Below are 19,132 nucleotides of genomic sequence, written 5' to 3'. Positions count from 1 at the left end.
AACTGAGCAGTGTTGAGTCAGTTTAATTCTGTTTTAAGTATCTGTTATCTCTGAGGCATCATTCTTGAGACACCTTTTATATTTCAATTTCAGTTGCAGCAACTGGAAGTGGAAAATCGAAGATTACATGCAAATATGACTAAACTTCAGCTATCATTCAATGATTGCTGTTCTAATCAAACATTAGATGATGGTCCAGGACGAGAAGAATTGCTAAGTAAGATCAAATTGTTCCTTCATCGTAGTAAGGATCTTTCTTGTTGCTGTTGTTCCCAAATGGCCAAGTTCATGGTTTTCATTCTGAAAAACAGTTTTTTTCCCTCCATAGATGCTCTTTCTAATAATTGAGGACTTCTGTAAGTGCAGGTTTTTACAAATACTGCCAGTTCTAGACAGAAATAATTATTCTATCATACTACATGCTAAAGGTATAAAATTGCTATAACACTAAAACAAATATAATAGATATAATGTTTGAGAATGTGTTCCTGATGTGCATTTTAAGTCTGTGTTTCCAAATACTCTAGGGATGGTAACTTGACATTCACAGGTGACTGTTCAACAGCATAACATCTGATTTTCTACACGACTGGTGTTATTTTGTTATACTTGAATTAGTATTAATTTCATTTATTTATGACAGTGTTATAAATTTGTTCTCATTCAGAGCAGTACATTCAGCTGCAACTTGAAGTTGACAGATGGCGAGAGGAATGCATTCAGTTACACAGTATTCTAGCAAAGCAAACTGAAGGTTTGAAGAATGTTGCTAGTATCAACTATGGAAGTCATGTACACTTAATAAATGAGGTTGTGCAGCTAGTACTGGCATTTGAAGCACAGAAGAAGATAAACAGGTATGTGCAAAAATGCAGTACCATATCTTACTTTTGTTAGTTAAGTCTGGGAATCATTAACTATTTAAACTGTAAATTCATGTAGGCAGCTGGAAGATGAATTGCACCAAGAGAAAAATAAGTGGCAAGCAGAAAGAGAACAACTCCAACAAGAAAATGAGAAACTCAGAGAGGAGAATGATAATCAGCACAAGCTTTTGTCTCCAAGCTTAACTAAAAGCCCACAAACTCAAACTGAGGCTTTTATGCAACATGAAATTATAAGAGTGACTTTAGAAAAGCTGGTGAATATTAATTCAAATCATATTGATGTTTAAAAACTTCAGTAAAACAGCTTATAGCATGTACAGGATGTCTTAGGAGGAAACACACATGCATGAAGAGGTGATAATACAGACTGCTGTAATGTGGAAACAATGTATTATTCTAAGCTTTCTTCTCAGTAACAAAACTTAACAATAGGAGAATGCATAGAGGACTGAGACCAAATCAGCAATAACAGTTGTAGTTTTCTGTGGTCTTTTTAAGAGTTCATAATTATGCCAATTTTTTAGATGTTTCCAGATAGTCCCTTTCTTAATGCTGAACTTCATGGCTAAGCACAAATACCATGCTGGTTTCTCTATCAGGTACTAGTGGAAAATGTTTGTTGCTTTCATCTTGTGACCCAGCAGTGAAGTGTCCATTTCATTTTTCTTCTTTCTTTTTTTTATTTTTTCTCTTTTTTTTCTTGTGTAGTTGACTGTGCTGAGTGCTTTTGCAGTGCAGTTTTTTTCTGTCATTGCAGATTAGCATGGAATGAAAGTAAACTCTCACTTCACATACTTCATTCTTCAAATCAAATCCTTGGAGGGTGTTTGTAAAACTTTACATTCACGTTTGATTGAGGAATAACCAACAGTACAAAATGCCCTCTCATAGTGACTGAGTGACACACTTTAGGGATGTTACCCCACCTCTCTTCTCTGCTTCCACCTTTTCCCTGCCTCATCCCCTTGTCCAGATTCCTGTGATGAAACTTTCTTCCATCACCACCATTAAAGCTGGTATCCTCTGGGTGAGCACCTACGCACTAACATGAGATAATTACCTTTATTATTCAATTAAGCAAAACTCTGAGAAATTGTCTTTCCAGCCAATAAAATTCATATTCTTGTTAATAAAAAAACAGTTTATTTTCTATTGGAATCAATTTACACCTGCAGTTGTTACACAACTCATCTTTGGTCTTAATTTCTTCATGTTTGTTTTTTTTCTGTGAAAAATTTCATTCTCTCTTGGTCAAACTAGTATTTGTATACTATGCTACTCCTAATTTCCTATAAACCATATTATAATTTTATCACTACTTTCATAACTTTTTATTCTATTTTAATAACAGCTATTAAACCCCACTATATTACTAAAACAACAATCACCCTTATGGCTGCATTCATTACTATGCAATGTTGGGTTTGAAACATTCCTTTTGTCCATATGTCAGAGCTTCTGTGGCATTGCATGCAATTCCACCCATGGCAGCAGTTGGAATGCACTACTCTTAGCAATGACCTGTGTGCTACACAAATAATGTGATTTACTGCTCTGTAGATTTAATCTAAAGCATTATTAGTAGAACTGGATAACTTCTCGGCACTGCCACACTACCCAGTAAGTTGAAATAAGGGTTGCCAGCCTTGACTTGACCTGTGAGAGAGGGTTGAACTTCTCAGTACTCCAGAGTCAATAATTGAAAGCCCTGTACTTACGAAACTACTTTCAGGACAGATTCAGAGATATGAGCTCTGGACTGGAAAATGATAAATGCTGTCAGTTGAATACATCACTTCCAGCTGGCTACTGGCAGCTGTTGTCAATAATAACTGAAAAGGAAGTTCAAAGTCAATGTAAATGGAGAAAGAATCACACAAAGACATTACTCTAAAAATTTCTATCGAAGCTAAACATTCCCACATTGATCTCACTGTCTCAAACACTACTTTCCAGCTAACTAATATCACTCCAATCTGATGGAAGGGCTGTGCGTACCTAAGAAATGTACTTGCACCTAAAAACACACTTTCCTGGAGCACTGACAAGTTCAAACTGAAATCCATACTCCTTCTGAGTCTGTTTCCTGTAGTATGAGAAGTAACTTGGTTTATCATGAAGCTCTGCAGCTGGAAACTGGCTGAGGCAACTAAGATAATGGACAGGACTAGTGCACATGAGTGGCTGAGAAACAATATGTTAAAAGTTGAACAACAGCAATGCACATTCACCCAACCTCATCACGATTCCACATAATGGTCACTCACCTTCATTCCTATGTCAGTGGCATTCTTTCGTGAAGAGTAGAGTTGACTGGAACTGATACTAAATTAACTTTCACATCTACTTTGCAGAATGTGGCAATAAGGCGTGTGTGAATATGTAAGTTATTAGATTACCAGTACATTTTTATTAGGTTAACAGCAACTTGATATGAAATATTCTTTACGCAGAAATAAAATGTTGTAATGTCAACATATCTGTAATGGTTTCACTTCTCACACAGGCATGATGGAAGATATACATGTGTTACGAAAATTGTCATGAACACTAGATTGATTATGGAAATTTTGATTGAAAGCATTATATTTACAATGATATGTGTTGCAGACATGTTGACTGTGTTGGGTACTAATCAAAGACTCAACTGGCTGTCATTTACCCTGTGCCAAGCTGCACCTCATCTGAGAAAACTTTGCTGATACCATGAATAATTATGTAAATTCCAGTTGTTATATTTTAAAATATTATTATCCAATTTATTGCTGTTTTTGTAATGAGTTAGCAGTTCATTGCCACTATATGCAAGCAGTATAGTGAAACTTCCTGACAGGCACACACTCCGCTGCAGAGTGAAAATCTTATTCTGAAAGCAGTATAGTTTCTCCCAGTTTTGCATCATCTGCTTCATTTCTTTGATTATGGTATACAATCTACTGGTTTCAGCATAGAAAAATCCTGGCAGCTTTGCATCTGCCATTTAGCTGCAGATTTCATGCTCATAATGGAGTAAAGAACTGAGCCAGAAATGTTAAAGCATTGTACTCCTTTACATTACTTACTGAATGCTTCCTCTCGGGATACTCTTGGTACGCCCAGAGTTACAGATTTCACCCTCCTGATATGACTATAAGATTGTAAATGCTGTGATCATCTTCTGTAGCTTCCCAACCTGTTTAATATATCCTTGAACTATGAAGTCCCTATTTTAAGAATGCTGATGAACTGTATTTAGTTTCTTGTGTTTTGTTAAACTTCACCCAATGTACATGGACCAATAATTACAAATGATTTGTGAGGAAATAAGTATAAGGTTTAATTGACAGAGATACAATGAATATATCTTATGATTTTTTGTGGCCAGAGAATGTGACTCCTGAGGATAACCTTTCATGATACCTTCTCACTAGATAATAAGGAACTGTACATAAATCCTGCACATCCATCATTATTGAAAAAATCAGTATGGTCCAAGGAGAAATGCAAGATCTTTTTCATCTAACATCATCACTGGAATTTTTCTTGTAATGGTTTGCAAATAGATGCAATTTGTAGTGCAATCATTTCCCCAGCAGTTTTATAATTAATCCCACATTTATTATTCTGTGTTATTTTTTCCCAATCCATTGCCTGCAAATACAGTTTTGTTTCCTTATTCTTTTACCACAATCAGTGCAAATGGCAGAATACATTTTGGATATATTAATTATTTCTAAATGTGTTGTGTACAAATTCCAGGTTCTTCAAGAAAAACTAGATTTAGCTAAAGAGGAACTTTCACAATGCAAGAACAGCTTAAAATTGCAAACTGAAGTGCTGAAGAATGCAGGGTGTAAGTATATTTTGAAGACCAATAAACAGGATGTTAAAATTATTCCATATTTTGAGAGGTGCTGTTATAATGATTGTGTAACTGCTTCAGAAACAATATTACTTTTTTCCCCTAGTGTTTTCCAGCAAATTAGATAACAATGCTGAAACAGCTGAAAACTCAATAGATGAAGTGCTAGTGAAGAGGCAAGATCAAAGGAATGACAGAAGAGGTATAAGAAAGAAGGAAAGACATTACCAAGGAATTTTTGAGTTTCACAAAGAGGATATTAGACATATTGTTAGGCATGTGATATTTGGTCAGTATATATGCCTGAATAATTTTTCATTATGTTCACTCATGTGTTCTCTTTATTGAAGTACTTCCATTGTTTATGAATTTTACATTCTTTTAATTGCAGAATTAAAGCCACATATTTCTGTAACATTACTGCCAGGATTGTCTGCATACATTTTGTTCATGTGCATTAGGCATGCCGACTGTCAAAATGATTATGAGAAAGTACAATTACTCCTGACAGCAACTATCTACACCATCGAAAAAGTTACTAAGAAAGGCCATGATGATATTGATATAATGGTTTTGTGGCTTTCAAATACTGTGAGACTTCTGCATAATCTGAAACAGTATAGTGGAGACAAAACATTCCAAACTGAAAACACATCACTACAGAATGAACAGTGTCTACAGAATTTTGATCTCACTGAATACAGAGAAGTTCTTTCAGATACAGCTGTAGAAATCTACCAGGTATGCCTTATATTTACTGCAATTTTGTAGCTGTTGTACAAACAACAGATTCCAGATGATGATGATAATTGGTGGTGGTAATGTAATCAATAGACAAGACTTGCTGCATCGACTGCAGTCAAGAAGTGTAGCATGGCCTCCAATTGCTTCTAAAAAATACTCTGTGGAATTTATCTCATTTCTCAGTCCTAAGACCTCCTGCACACCAATTTCTACTTTCTTCTGAAACTCATATGTCCAGCCATTCAACATATCTCATTCTAGCTTGTTGCTATGAACCCACTGAAGAAATTTTCACTCTTGCCTATCAACACCTATAGTCTGCTGCTTCCAGCCTAAAACACTACACCAGAGGTACTAATTACTTCTTCCATCAATTCTCAACATGTTAATCACTGTGTCATCTCCATCTGCACTGTTATACAAAGAGTAACTCCCCACTAATTCACCATAATTCTCCCTTAACAATCCTCTTACCCAACTTAATCCCTAATTTCTACACATTGAGAGAAGACTGTCAAGAGAAGCAGTCATCAGCTGAGTTCTGTGATTCTCAGAAAGTCGTTTTGGAACACAGTGAGCACAGAACTCGTGATAGCCTAATCATTTGGACGTGATCCCATACAAAATGCTCGAAGAAGTCTGTAAAAAGTTATGGCAGTGGAGATATGACAAAACTGATAGTTTTCATGAATTTCTTTAGTGATTTTCCTGCACCAGTTTGTTGCTGACTACTGATGGCAGTGTGGCTGGTGATCATGTTTTAACATGCTACAGTTCACTGTAAACATTGCACTAAAATTATACCATTTCTCATAAAATGTGTGCTGGTATGCAAATAAAATGGACGAAAAAATGTTTTGTAGTGCTCTCCATATGATAACCAGAAACAAGTGTCAAGTGCTGAAATGGTCATCCACACTATGCTCAACTCAAAAAGCAATAAAACTGTCTGTTTTGATTGCACATGCTCTGGTGTGACATTATCCCTGGTGGCACTAAGGGCATGATGTCATTCACAAGTCAGTATTTTTCTTTGAAGATGTCTGTAAGGTGCTGTGAAAGCAATATGGTAAATTCAGTATATGTTCTACTGAAGAGGCCCTTTTCCAGTAGATTTTTGGAGAAGAAAGGAAGAATTAGAGTTAGGTACACCTATTCCAAATTTAAATCCTAACAAATCTGGATCAAACTGTGTGAGTAGAAATGGGTGGATGCCCCTTTGAACTTACTATCATATGTCACCTGCATGGGCCATAAAAAATGTAAAGTTCTCTCTAATAATTTGTGAGTAAAGTATGAGGGATTTGTGAGCAATACTTGACATATAAGTGCCATGGTGCACTGTTCAAGCATACCAGCTGGCAGTTTGTCAGCTCACATTTGATTCTTGCTGCTCTGTGCTTCTTTTCCCCCATCATAATGTTAAAGTTTCAATTATAAAATTTTAAATACATTTAAACAGTTAAATTTATATTGGTAAAATTAATATATTCAATTTAGTTAAGATTACTACACTTGTAAGTCAAAAGGTTGTAGGTGGTGGTAAAAAAGTGAGTATATGAGGAGATTTAGTATGAAAGTGTATGAAGAGCATTGGATTTGTGTTTGTGATGTGTACAGTGTGTTATTTGCTTTCCATGTTTGTTATTCATGAACAGTAATGCATGGGGTAGAAGGGGTGAAAGATCTAGGACATCAATGCATTAACAAAAAAGAAACAATGGAAATCATAAACATACAGGGTGGGCAGCAATCTGTTTATTTACTGATAATAATGTGATGTACAGGAACTTTTCACTGTTGTGTGACTGTAATGGGATACAAGATGCCTTAGACAAGATTTCTACTTAAGATACAATATTGCACTGCTTGTTTTCATAAGCGGTGTGATGCAGTGGTCCTCTGGACATACATACATGTCAGACAGACCACTACATTATACTTCTGAACAACACAGGCACTGCAATATCTTATTTAACTACCAACACTGGGCAAGTGACTTTCAATTAAAATGTCTCCCCTGTATGGGAATAGACATAATGGATTTACTAGTGTTGGTTATAGACACATGGTTAACAGCATATAGAAGATCGAGTCTGCCCATGAGGCATGCTTGGGTAGCTTAATGGTAAGATGACCTCTTGCAATAAGCAGAAAATCAGGGCTCAAATCCCAGCCCAGCACAAATTTTCATTATCGTCATTCCATTATAGGGCTGCTTGTTGTCCATATTTCAACTACAAATTTATTTGAAGATTCCTAGTTGTCATGAATGGCAGCTAGCTCTTCATGTACAAAAATGTAAGTTAATGTGGATGAGTAGGGAAAGAAATTTGTTCTGTAACAGCATTAGTAGTGTGCCACTTGGCACAGCCAAATCATTTAAACATGTGAATGTAATGTTGCAAAGCAATATGAAATGGAATGTGCATGTGAGGATTGTGGTTGTGAAGGTGGATGATAACCAGTTTTGTGGTTACCTGTAAAGCAGATGTCATATAGGATACTAGTGATCTATTCTCGAATATTGATTGAGTATTTTGGATCTGCAGCAGATCATATTAAAGGAAGACATTGAAGCAGTTCGGAGGTGTGTTGCTAGACTTGTTAGCAGTTGGTTTGAACAACACACGAGTATTGTGGAGATACTTCAGCGACTCAACTGGGAAGACGATGTTTTTGAGGAAAACTATTGAGAAAATTTAGAGAAATGGTATTTGACTCTGACTACAGAATGATTCTACTGCCACAAATATACTTTCCATATAAGTACCAAGAAGATAAGACATGAGAAATTAGGGCCCACACAAAGGTGGACAGTCATTTCTCCCATGCTATATTTTGAGTGTAGCAGGAAAGGGAATGACTACCACTGGTAAAGGCTACACTCTGCCATGCATCATGTGGTCAACTGCCGAGTATCTACATAGATGTAGATAAAAATATCATACATGAGCTTAGTTCGTTATGTAAAGCTAATATCACAACAGTATTAAGTCAATCCTGTCATGACGATACAGTAAAAAAAAAATCTGTTTATATTTGTAGTATTGTAGCACATCGGTAAAATTTTGCATGAGCCACCAGTGTTAGATAGACAGCAATTTTTGTCATCATCATCATCATCATCATCACAATAGAACAATTATGAAAATATATATTCACATAAACAAAGATTTCTTCATACTGTTGATGGTCTTGATTTTTTAGGAGTGGACACAGCTCCAAGGATATTTCCAACAACATTTTTCAGTGTATAAAATTCAGAATCCAATGTTCCCTAACCACATATGTGAAATATTTCATGAGAAAATTCGAAGATAAACAAGGCTTTCAGAATCTGCATTTCAAAAAGAAACCAGAGAAACATAAAAATGACTTCTTAACTGATTTGAAGTTTGAGTGAAAAGAATACTTGGCAAACCCTTAGGCAAAAGCAAATACTAACTCATCTTGAAAAAAGTAAATAAATAAATTTCAATTTTGTATAACTACTAATTAGCAATATTAAAGAAAAATACTTACACTAAAACAAAAACTGTAAAGCAAATATTAACACATTAGGGGCAACAAGACTAAAACTAACACTCAGCAATCTGTAAATTTTAACTTGGATCCAGAAAATACTAAGATAAATGATTTGTTTTCTTATTCAATTGACTTCCTAAAGTTACTAAATTTTTTGAAAAGTTAATACTATTTTGAAAACAGTCTTTTCTGTTACTTTCATCATAACTATAAAATACTATATAATTTGCACTATTGTAGATTACTATACCAATTTTGCTACCGAAAAATGCGATACCATATCTTAGAAACAAGTCCTCTGTACCTTTTTGGCACTACCATGGCTACAGTATTATTTTACATTGTCAGTAGTTCATGAAATACTGTGTGCAGCATAGACACTACTAAAACGTCAAGGCATTTGTTAAAGTTCTGTGTGCTACATAAGCACTACTCAGTTCCAGGATACTAGATTATGTGTATAGTAGTTCAAATATAAGTCCAGTGTGCTAACATGGCACAGCTTCAATTCGGGATACCACATGGTAAAATCTAGCACTTAACTAAAAGTTCTTTATGACAATTTAAGTCCAAGTCCAGATGAGGGTACCATGTAGCCACACAGCCCAGTTCACTATCAGTTTGGTTCAACTCGTGGGTGAGGATAATATACAACATCAATGAAATAACATATTTATTAACACTATGGTAAATGTCCATAGCACATGTCATATAACTAACACTGAAAGCATAAAAATGAAAATGTCCTCTCCAGATCATGGTGTTGTCTGAATTTTACATACCATTTCTGGTTGAATATTCACTTAAAACCGGATTGAATTGGACAATGTCCACAAAGGTAATACACAAAATTATATACTGTACACAGATGATATTATGTATCAAATTTTGGGAAGCAAGTGCCCACAGATGTCAATAACTCGCCCGATATCTTTTACGCACTTCGATGACAATAGGATTTGCTTGTTTTGTGTCATAGACATCTAAATAAAATCGCATGGGGACTTCTGTTTACAAGTAGTTCAAAGACAAAGAATATTACTAGTTATCAGACAGTATCTTCAAGGTATTTACAAAAATGATAGTGTTATGCAGTTTTTTTTTTTTTTATGCGGTGTGGGTATAGTATTCAATGGCAAAGTAGTCTTTGTACCTGATAGTATCATTCAAGAATCACTCCCATACTCATAGTTGCTTACATAAATAACAAAACAGCAAAGAAAATATGTAACACCAATTAGATATTTAAAAGTCATTGTGTGGGATATGGTTGTGGTGAAACACTTTAAAAACTTAAAAACTAAAATTTCTGTACAAATAAATGTAGATCATAACATGTTTTAGTAAGTCACTATTGGGTTGTAACACATGGTGCACATCAAGCACAAAACAAATTCATTATAAGTCTGCCATCTGGGGTAAAATGTTTCAAAAACTTAGTATATACCTCATCATGTTTTCAGAAAAGTAACTATATAACTCCCATCATTCATCAGATTTTCAGAAATAGTAACAGAACAGTTATATGTCTCTAGTATATAGTCTGATACAGTAAGTAGTTCAATTTATAGAGGCTTTTGAATATTGAATACATCTACCCACAAGTGTTCAGATGTGTTTTCTTGACTTACCTTGTATGATTCAGTGTAAGTAAAAAGATTTCATAAGTTCAGAAATAAACATTTCTGGCTTCTCATTACCTTTCATCAGTGTACAAGTATGTAGTGGTGTATAGGTATAGTTGTTAATTCCCTAAAAACATTCTCCAGCTTACTTCCTATTTTAAAGTGTCACATTCTTCACATTAATTACCAACAAGACACTTAATCACTTTACAGTGCACAGATTACTGACATGTTGCCTAATTACAAAAGGTGTCACACTTCACATAGACCCAACCTTTCTGCATAAATTTAACTGAGTATTTACTTGCATCTGTTACTTCAGACCGAAAACAACTTGCTCTACAAACCTTGCTGACTATATGTGTCTTTCATAAACTTTCTGCATGGTAAGAAAAAGTTATGTTCCCTATCCAGTCCCTACCCAACATCATTCTCCTCATCACATAAGTAATACATAAATACTTCATTAAATACATCTAATATCTCCTCATTGTATCAACATAATAACTTTACCTATTATCCTCATAATATCACCTTATTACTCCACTAAATACTTAATAATACTTAAATACTACTTAATACTTAATACTTAAATAATAATAATAATAATAATAATAATAATAATCCCCGTGGAGGCCCGGGAAAAGAATAGGCCTCTGGTATGTTGTTCTGCCAGTTGTAAAAGGCGACGAAAAGAACAAACCACTAATAGGGCTAACCCCCCTTTTAGTGTGATTAGTTGGTTCAGGACAGAACTAATGAAGCCTCGGACAAGCGCTGTCATGGTCGGGGACGACACTTGAACCCTATGTCCATCCATAATGGTAATGACACTGCTAGCCACACGAAAAATGAGTTAAATCCCAATAGAGGTGTTTTGCAGGACATTCTTCGTGCAACCACCGTAGAAGGAAAACAAAGACAGAGGACGAGATGGTCTGATGAAGTTAACCGACACCTCATGTTCTGTTATTACCAAGCAACAAACTTAGGAACCAACACAACTGGATACAGATCACAAGTATACACAACATTTATTACCAGATACCCAGAATTAAAATTTTTAACAGAACAATGACTAGCTGATCAGATCCGTGTAATAATCAAAAATGACAGGATACCCCAGTCAGAATTAGAAAACATCAAACAACAAGTACAACAAATACTGGAACAAAATAATATGCAATCAGAAGAAGAATAAAATACAGTAATGGACTCAAACATCCCAGAGCAAACAAATAAAGAACACCACGCATCAATTAAACAATCAGAGGAAAACGAAATCTTAAGACAGCCACCAGAACAAGCACAAATAGAACACGAAGTGACACACATATTAGATATAGAAGAAAAATTTCAGCTGACATATACAGAATACAAAGACACAAACACAGACATTAGACCATTCTTGCATAGACCACCAAATAACCCGCAAGTCGAAACAACAATAACAACTATCAACACAATCATACACAACAAAATAAATGAAAATACAACTATGGAAGAGTTACAACTACTGGTTTATATAGGAGCACTCACTACACTAAATATACACACTAGGCAGAGATCAGAACCAACCAACACACAGAAGAAACCCACAAAACCAGCATGGCAATACAGGCTACAGATCAGAATAGAATAACTGAGAAAAGACATCGGACAGCTAACACAATTTATAAGAAATGAAATATCAGACAAAAAACAAAAAAGGTTAGGTAAAATCACACAACAAGAAGCGATAGAGCAATTAGATGGAAAGAAGCAAAAATTACAAGCATTGGCCAAATGACTTAGAAGATACAAAAAAAGTAAAAATAGAAGGAAACAAAACCAAACATTCAACACAAACCAAAAGAAATTTTACAAGACAATAGATAACACACACATTAAAATAGACAATCCACCAAACATAACAGACATGGAACACTTCTGGAGCAACATATGGTCAAACCCGGTACAACATAACAGACATGCACTGTGGATACAATCAGGAACAGACACATACAAGATGATACCACAAATGCCTGAAGTGGTAATTTTGCAACATGAAGTCACCCGAGCAATTAATTCTATGCACAATTGGAAAGCCCCTGGAAAAGATAAAATAGCAAATTTCTGGCTAAAGAAGTTCACCTCAACACATTCACATCTAACTAAATTATTTAACAGTTACATTGCAGACCCATACACATTCCCTGATACACTTACACATGGAAAAACCTATCTGAAAACTAAAGATCAAGCAGACACAGCAAACCCAGCTAAATATCACCCCATAACATGCCTACCAACAATATACAAAATATTAACTTCAGTCATTACACAGAGATTAATAACACATACAACACAGAACAAAATTATAAATGAAGAACAAAAAGGCTGTTGCAAAGGAGCGCGAGGATGTAAAGAGCAACTGATAATAGATGCAGAAGTGACATGTCAAGCTAAAACTAAACAAAGGCCGCTACGCTACGCATACATTGATTACCATAAAGCTTTTGATAGTGCACCCCATTCATGGTTACTACAAATATTGGAAAAATACAGAGTAGATCCTAAATTGATACAGTTCCTAAACATAGTAATGAAAAATTGGAAAACCACACTTAATATCCAAACAAATTCAAATAATATCACGTCACAGCCAATACAGATTAAGTGTGGAATATAGCAAGGCGACTCATTAAGTCCTTTCTGGTTCTGCCTTGCTCTGAACCCACTATCCAACATGCTAAACAACACAAATTATGGATACAATGTTACTGGAACATACCAACACAAAATCACACATTTGCTATACATGGATGATCTAAAACTACTGACAGCAACAACTCAACCAATTATTAAAGATAACAGAACTATTCAGCAATGACATAAATATGGCTTTTGGAACAGACAAATGTAAGAAAAATAGCATAGTTAAGGGAAAACACACTAAACAGGAAGATTACATATTGGATAACCTCAGCGACTGCATAGAAGCGATGGAAAAAACAGATGCCTATACATATATAGGATAGAGACAAAAAATAGGAATAGATAATACAAAGATTAAAGAAGAACTAAAAGAGAAATATAGACAAAGACTAACAAAAATACTGAAAACAGAATTGACAGCAAGAAATATGACAAAAGCTATAAATACTTATGCCATACCAATATTGACCTACTCATTTGGAGTAGTGAAATGGAGTAACACAGACCTAGAAGCACTCAATACACTTACACGATCACAATGCCACAAATATAGAATACATCACATACATTCAGCAACAGAAAGATTCACATTAAGCAGAAAGGAAGGAGGAAGGGGGTTTATCGACATAAAAAACCTACATTTTGGATAGGTAGACAATTTAAGAAAATTCTTTCTAGAACGAGCAGAAACTAGCAAAATACACAAAGCAATCACTCATATAAATACATCGGCTACACCACTGCAATTTCATAACCACTCGTACAACCCTTTGGATCACATAACATCAACAGATACGAAGAAAGTAAATTGGAAAAAGAAAACACTACATGGCACGCACCCGTATCATCTAACACAGGCACACATCGATCAAGACGCATCTAACACATGGCTAAGAAAAGGCAATATATACAGTGAGATGGAAGGATTCATGATTGCAATACAGGATCAAACAATAAACACCAGATATTACAGCAAGCATATTATTAAAGATCCCAACACCACAACAGATAAATGCAGACTTTGCAAACAACAAATACAGACAGTAGATCACATCACAAGTGGATGTACAATACTATCAAATACAGAATACACCAGAACACATGACAATGTAGCAAAAATAATACATCAACAACTGGCCATACAACATAAACTAACAAAACAACATGTTCCCACATACTAGTATGCACCACAAAATGTACTGGAGAATGATGAATACAAATTATACTGGAACAGAACCATTATAACAGATAAAACACCACCACATAACAAAGCTGACTTCATACTCACCAATAAAAAGAAGAAATCAACACAACTAATCGAAATATCCATACGCAATACAACAAATATACAGAAGAAAACAGGAGAAAAAATTGAAAAATACATCCAACTGGCTGAGGAAGTCAAGGACGTGTGGCATCAGGATAAAGTTGACATTATACCAATTAAACTGTCAACTACAGGAGTCATACCACACAGTATCCACCAGTACATCAACGCAATACAGCTACATCCAAACATATATATACAACTACAGAAATCTGTAATTATTGATACATGTTCAATTACCCAAAAGTTCCTAAATGCAATGTAACATATACTGTACAGTTAAAAGGAAGTGACGCTTGACCAAGGTCCACATCACTTTCCATTTTTGACCAGACATAACGTCTGAGAAAAGAAAGAATAATAATAATAATAATAATAATGATAATAATCACCTATAAAAAATCACCTGCTTCATCCTGCACAATAGATAAACTTCACAAAATAACGTAATGTAGTATAAGACATTAGATTAGATTTACTGTCATTCCTTTTGATTCGTAATGAGGAGGTCCTCCAGGATGTAGAACATGTCAGACAAACAATAATACATGACAAATACAGTATTTACAACTAAAACACATAAGCTAATATACCTTCCAAAGGTCCCAAGTGGAATGATTGTCATTTTTTTAATGAACACTATATAAAAGGATTATTTTACAACACTCATTTACTAAGGTCACATTAATACACAGAATTTAAAATTTTTAAAAACTGTTTATTTTATTTATAAGGTAATAAACATATAACTACTACAGTACTTATTTACAGTGAACACATTATTGCACTGAAATGGTGCAGAAGTTTGATTGTAACACACACAAAAATCTGTTGGTTCTACTGAGAAATTCATCAATGGAGTAGGAGGAGTTGGCCACCAATAAATCCTTTAGCCTTCTCTTAAACTGAATTTCATTGGTTGTTATGTTTTTTATGGCTGTTGGCAAGTTATTGGAAATGTGTGTTCCTGAATAAGGCACACATTTTTTTACAAGAGTAAGTGACGTCAAATCCTTGTGAAGTTTATTCTTATTTCTAGAATTGATTCCATTAACTGTGCTGCTTTTTTGAAAAAGTGATATATTTTTAATGACAAATGTCATTAATGAATAAATATATTGGGAAGCAGTAGTTAATATCCCTAGTTCCCTAAACAGGCCTCTACAGGATGTTCTTGAGTTCATACCACATATAACTCTTATTGCACATTGCTTTAGCTTGGTTTGATGAATTACCCCAAAAAATAATCCCATATGACATGATGGAGTGAAAGTAATCATAGTATGCCAGGTTTTTCATTTTTATATCTCCTATGTCTGACAGAATTCGCATTGAAAATAGAGATTTGGTCAGACACTTCTGCAGTTCTGAAGTGTGCTCCTCCCAGTTGAATTTATTATCAAGTTGTAATCCTAAGAATTTAACACTGTCCACTTCTTCTATCTGCTTGTAATCATCTGTTAGGCATATACTCGTGGGACACTCCTTACAAGTTCTGAACTGCATTTAGTGTGTTTTTTTCAAAGTTTAGTGACAAAGAATTGGCTAGGAACCAGTGATTAATGTCCACAAATATTTTATTAGCCGGTCTTTCTAAGACTACACTTGATTTGCTATTTATTTCAATGTTTGTATCATCGGCAAACAAAATGAACTTGTCATCTGGTAATGTTACTGATGAAAGGCCATTGATATACACAAGAAAAAGTAAGGACCCTAAGATGGAACCTTGTGGGACCCCACATGTAATTAGTTCCCAGTTGGCTGATGCCTAATAGCTCAATACATGTTTCTTTCTTAATAACACCCTTTGTTTCCTGCCAGAGATATTAGATTTGAACCATTTTGCAGCATTTCCTGTTACACCATATTACTGTAATTTACTTAAAAGGATATTGTGATTTACACAGTCAAATGCCTCTGACAGATCACAAAATATACCAGTTACTTGCAATTTTTTGTCTAATGAATTAAGTACATTTTCACTGTAAGTGAAGATAGCCTTCTCAATATCAGAACCCTTTAGAAATCTGAACTGCAACTATGACAGTATGTTATTTGTGATAAGATTCCACTGATAAATGACTGGTTACACAGATAGCTTAATGTGTTACCTAACTCAGAATCACATTCTTTAATTAACTGTGTTGATATTTCATCATACTTACCAGATGTTTTTGATTTTAAGGATTTTATGATGGACGTTGTATCGTATTGTATTGTGTGGAACTGGGAACCTAGAAATGATGGAGAGGCTTTATCCATGCCATAGCCCTCAGTGGTTTACAACCCAACAACAGGCTACAGCAGTCCACTCACCCCACTACCGCCCCACACCAAACCCAGAGTTATTGTGCGGTTCGTCCCCCAGTGGACCCTCTTCCCTAGTAACGCTTCACACCAGAGTGTAGCCCCAATGTTTTATGTTTTTGTGGTAGACTAAATATGGTGTACACATACGTGGAGAAAATTTTTGCACAGCAATCGCTGACATAGCGTAACTGAGGCAGAATAAGGGGAACCAGCCCGCATTCGCTGAGGCAGATGGAAAACTGCCTTAAAAACCATCCATAGACTGGCCGGCATACCGGACTTCGACACTAATCCATCAGGCAGATTCGTGCCAGGGACTGGCAGTGACTAGCAGTGCGTTAGATGGCACAGCTAATGGGGTTGGCCAAGATGGACATTACTTCTGTTGGGGTAGTGAGGGTCAGATTCATATTATATAAGTTACTTGAAATGTCTGGTCTAAGGTATCCCACGGCAGCATCTACAGAATCTGGCAACCCCATCTTTTCAGTAACAGTTATAAAATGTTTGTTAAGAAGTTCTGCAGCATTATACATATCTGTCACCAATGTATTATTTACTCTTAATGCTATTTGCCCCGCTTCATATCTGGTTCTACCAGTCTCCCACTTCACTATATCCCATGTTGTCTTTATTTTGTTATCTGATATGACTATCTTTTCCATGTAATATATTTGCTTTGATGTCCGTATTACAGTCTTTAATATTTTGCAGTATCTCTTGTAATGTGGTATAGCATAATCATCAGAACTGTTTTGGATTGACAGATACAGTTTTCTTTTCGTTTTACAAGACACCTCTATTCCTTGAATAATCCATGACTTCATTGTAGACTGTGCTCTAACCTTGGCTAGTTTTGGGGGAAAAGTGTGTTCAAATAAGGTAAGCACTTTATTAGCAAAAGTGTTATATTTTTCATTCATGTCATGACCACTGTAAACATCACTCCAGTGAATGTCTCTGAGGAGTGTCCTAAAATAATCAATTTTTGCCTTATTGATTACCCTCTTGAGTTCAGATTTAACATATTTTATATCCTGTTCAGTGTTAACATTTAACAGAAGGAACTGCATGCCATGCTCTGAGAGGCCATTGACTATTGGTTTTGTAATATAATTCTGCTGATTGTTAAAATTCTTAACCAGCAGCTGTTTATGCTGATGTAACAAGCTAGAATTATGTTTTTTTGGTTTCTTTCTCAAACTGAAGGTTTGTCTCAATCCTAACCTCTCTTAAAACTTGGTTACTTTCTGTCCTCCCTACCCTAAAAAGAGTCTTCCCTGAACACTATAACCACTGGTATTTTATCACTCATGACAGTCCCTCCCCCCTTTAACTGTCCTGCTATTTGCTCAGCCAGTTTATCCTTCCCTTTTCTGTTGAGGTGAAGGCCATGCCTAGTATAATCCCACATATTGAGAGAACCAACAGGAACCACAGCAATGTGTGACCCTGCACCTGACATAAGCAGCCATTCCAACTCCAAATTCGGGAGGACGACGGTTCAATCCCGCGTCCGGCCATTCTGATTTAGGTTTTCCGTGATTTCCCTAAATCACACCGGGATGGTTCCTCTGAAAGGGCACGGCCGACTTCCTTCCCCATCCTTCCCTAATCCGATGAGATCGATGACCACGCTGTCTGGTCTCCTTCCCCAAACCAACCAACCAACTCCAAATTAACTCTACTGACAGAAGAGTTCAAATTGGGTTGGTCATGGTGCCCAAGAGCATATACAAACTCAGCACTAGTATGGTTCGATGCTGATGCAATGTTTGCCAGGTCACACTATGTACTGCACCCAGGAACTCTGTCAATACTATTACCTGGCCCACCCACTGTAACCACGGTGTCTTCCGTAGTGAAATCTTTGCAAAGTGATCCTAAATCCTCTGTCACCTGCTCCAGACCAGCACTAGATTTAAAAAAAATTGGTGACCTGGTATTCTCATCCTAGTTGCAAAACTTGGCCAACACCTCTTCCATGGGAACTACCTAACACCAACACTTTCTTTCTCTTTACTGATTTCCCTACATTCCTACTTTTCAATTTGCTGCTGAAAGTTTGTTGTGTCCTGTCTACACCTGCAACTGCTTGAGGCTCACCAGCTTCTAACCAAAGCAACAGGTCAAATCTATTTTCCACATTCACCACGAAGCTGTCAGACAA

At 35.7% G+C, this 19,132-nt stretch overlaps 1 protein-coding gene across 1 annotated transcript in view; it reads left to right on the top strand.

Annotated features, from left to right (window-relative positions):
- Nucleotides 1–19,132, top strand: part of LOC126471267 (unconventional myosin-Va-like) — a 179,787-nt gene that overhangs the window by 108,324 nt on the left and 52,331 nt on the right. Inside the window, exons 5-10 of the mRNA XM_050099386.1 lie at nt 94–217; nt 668–857; nt 943–1,141; nt 4,626–4,719; nt 4,835–5,017; nt 5,120–5,469. Coding sequence (XP_049955343.1) covers nt 94–217; nt 668–857; nt 943–1,141; nt 4,626–4,719; nt 4,835–5,017; nt 5,120–5,469 — 1,140 coding nt within the window. The remainder of the gene's footprint in view (nt 1–93; nt 218–667; nt 858–942; nt 1,142–4,625; nt 4,720–4,834; nt 5,018–5,119; nt 5,470–19,132) is intronic.

The sequence above is a fragment of the Schistocerca serialis genome, chromosome 3 (assembly GCF_023864345.2).
Source record: "Schistocerca serialis cubense isolate TAMUIC-IGC-003099 chromosome 3, iqSchSeri2.2, whole genome shotgun sequence".
Taxonomy (NCBI): Eukaryota; Metazoa; Arthropoda; class Insecta; order Orthoptera; family Acrididae; genus Schistocerca; species Schistocerca serialis.
The sequence above is the reverse complement of the archived record's forward strand: the minus strand, read 5'-3'. Positions and strand labels throughout refer to the sequence as shown.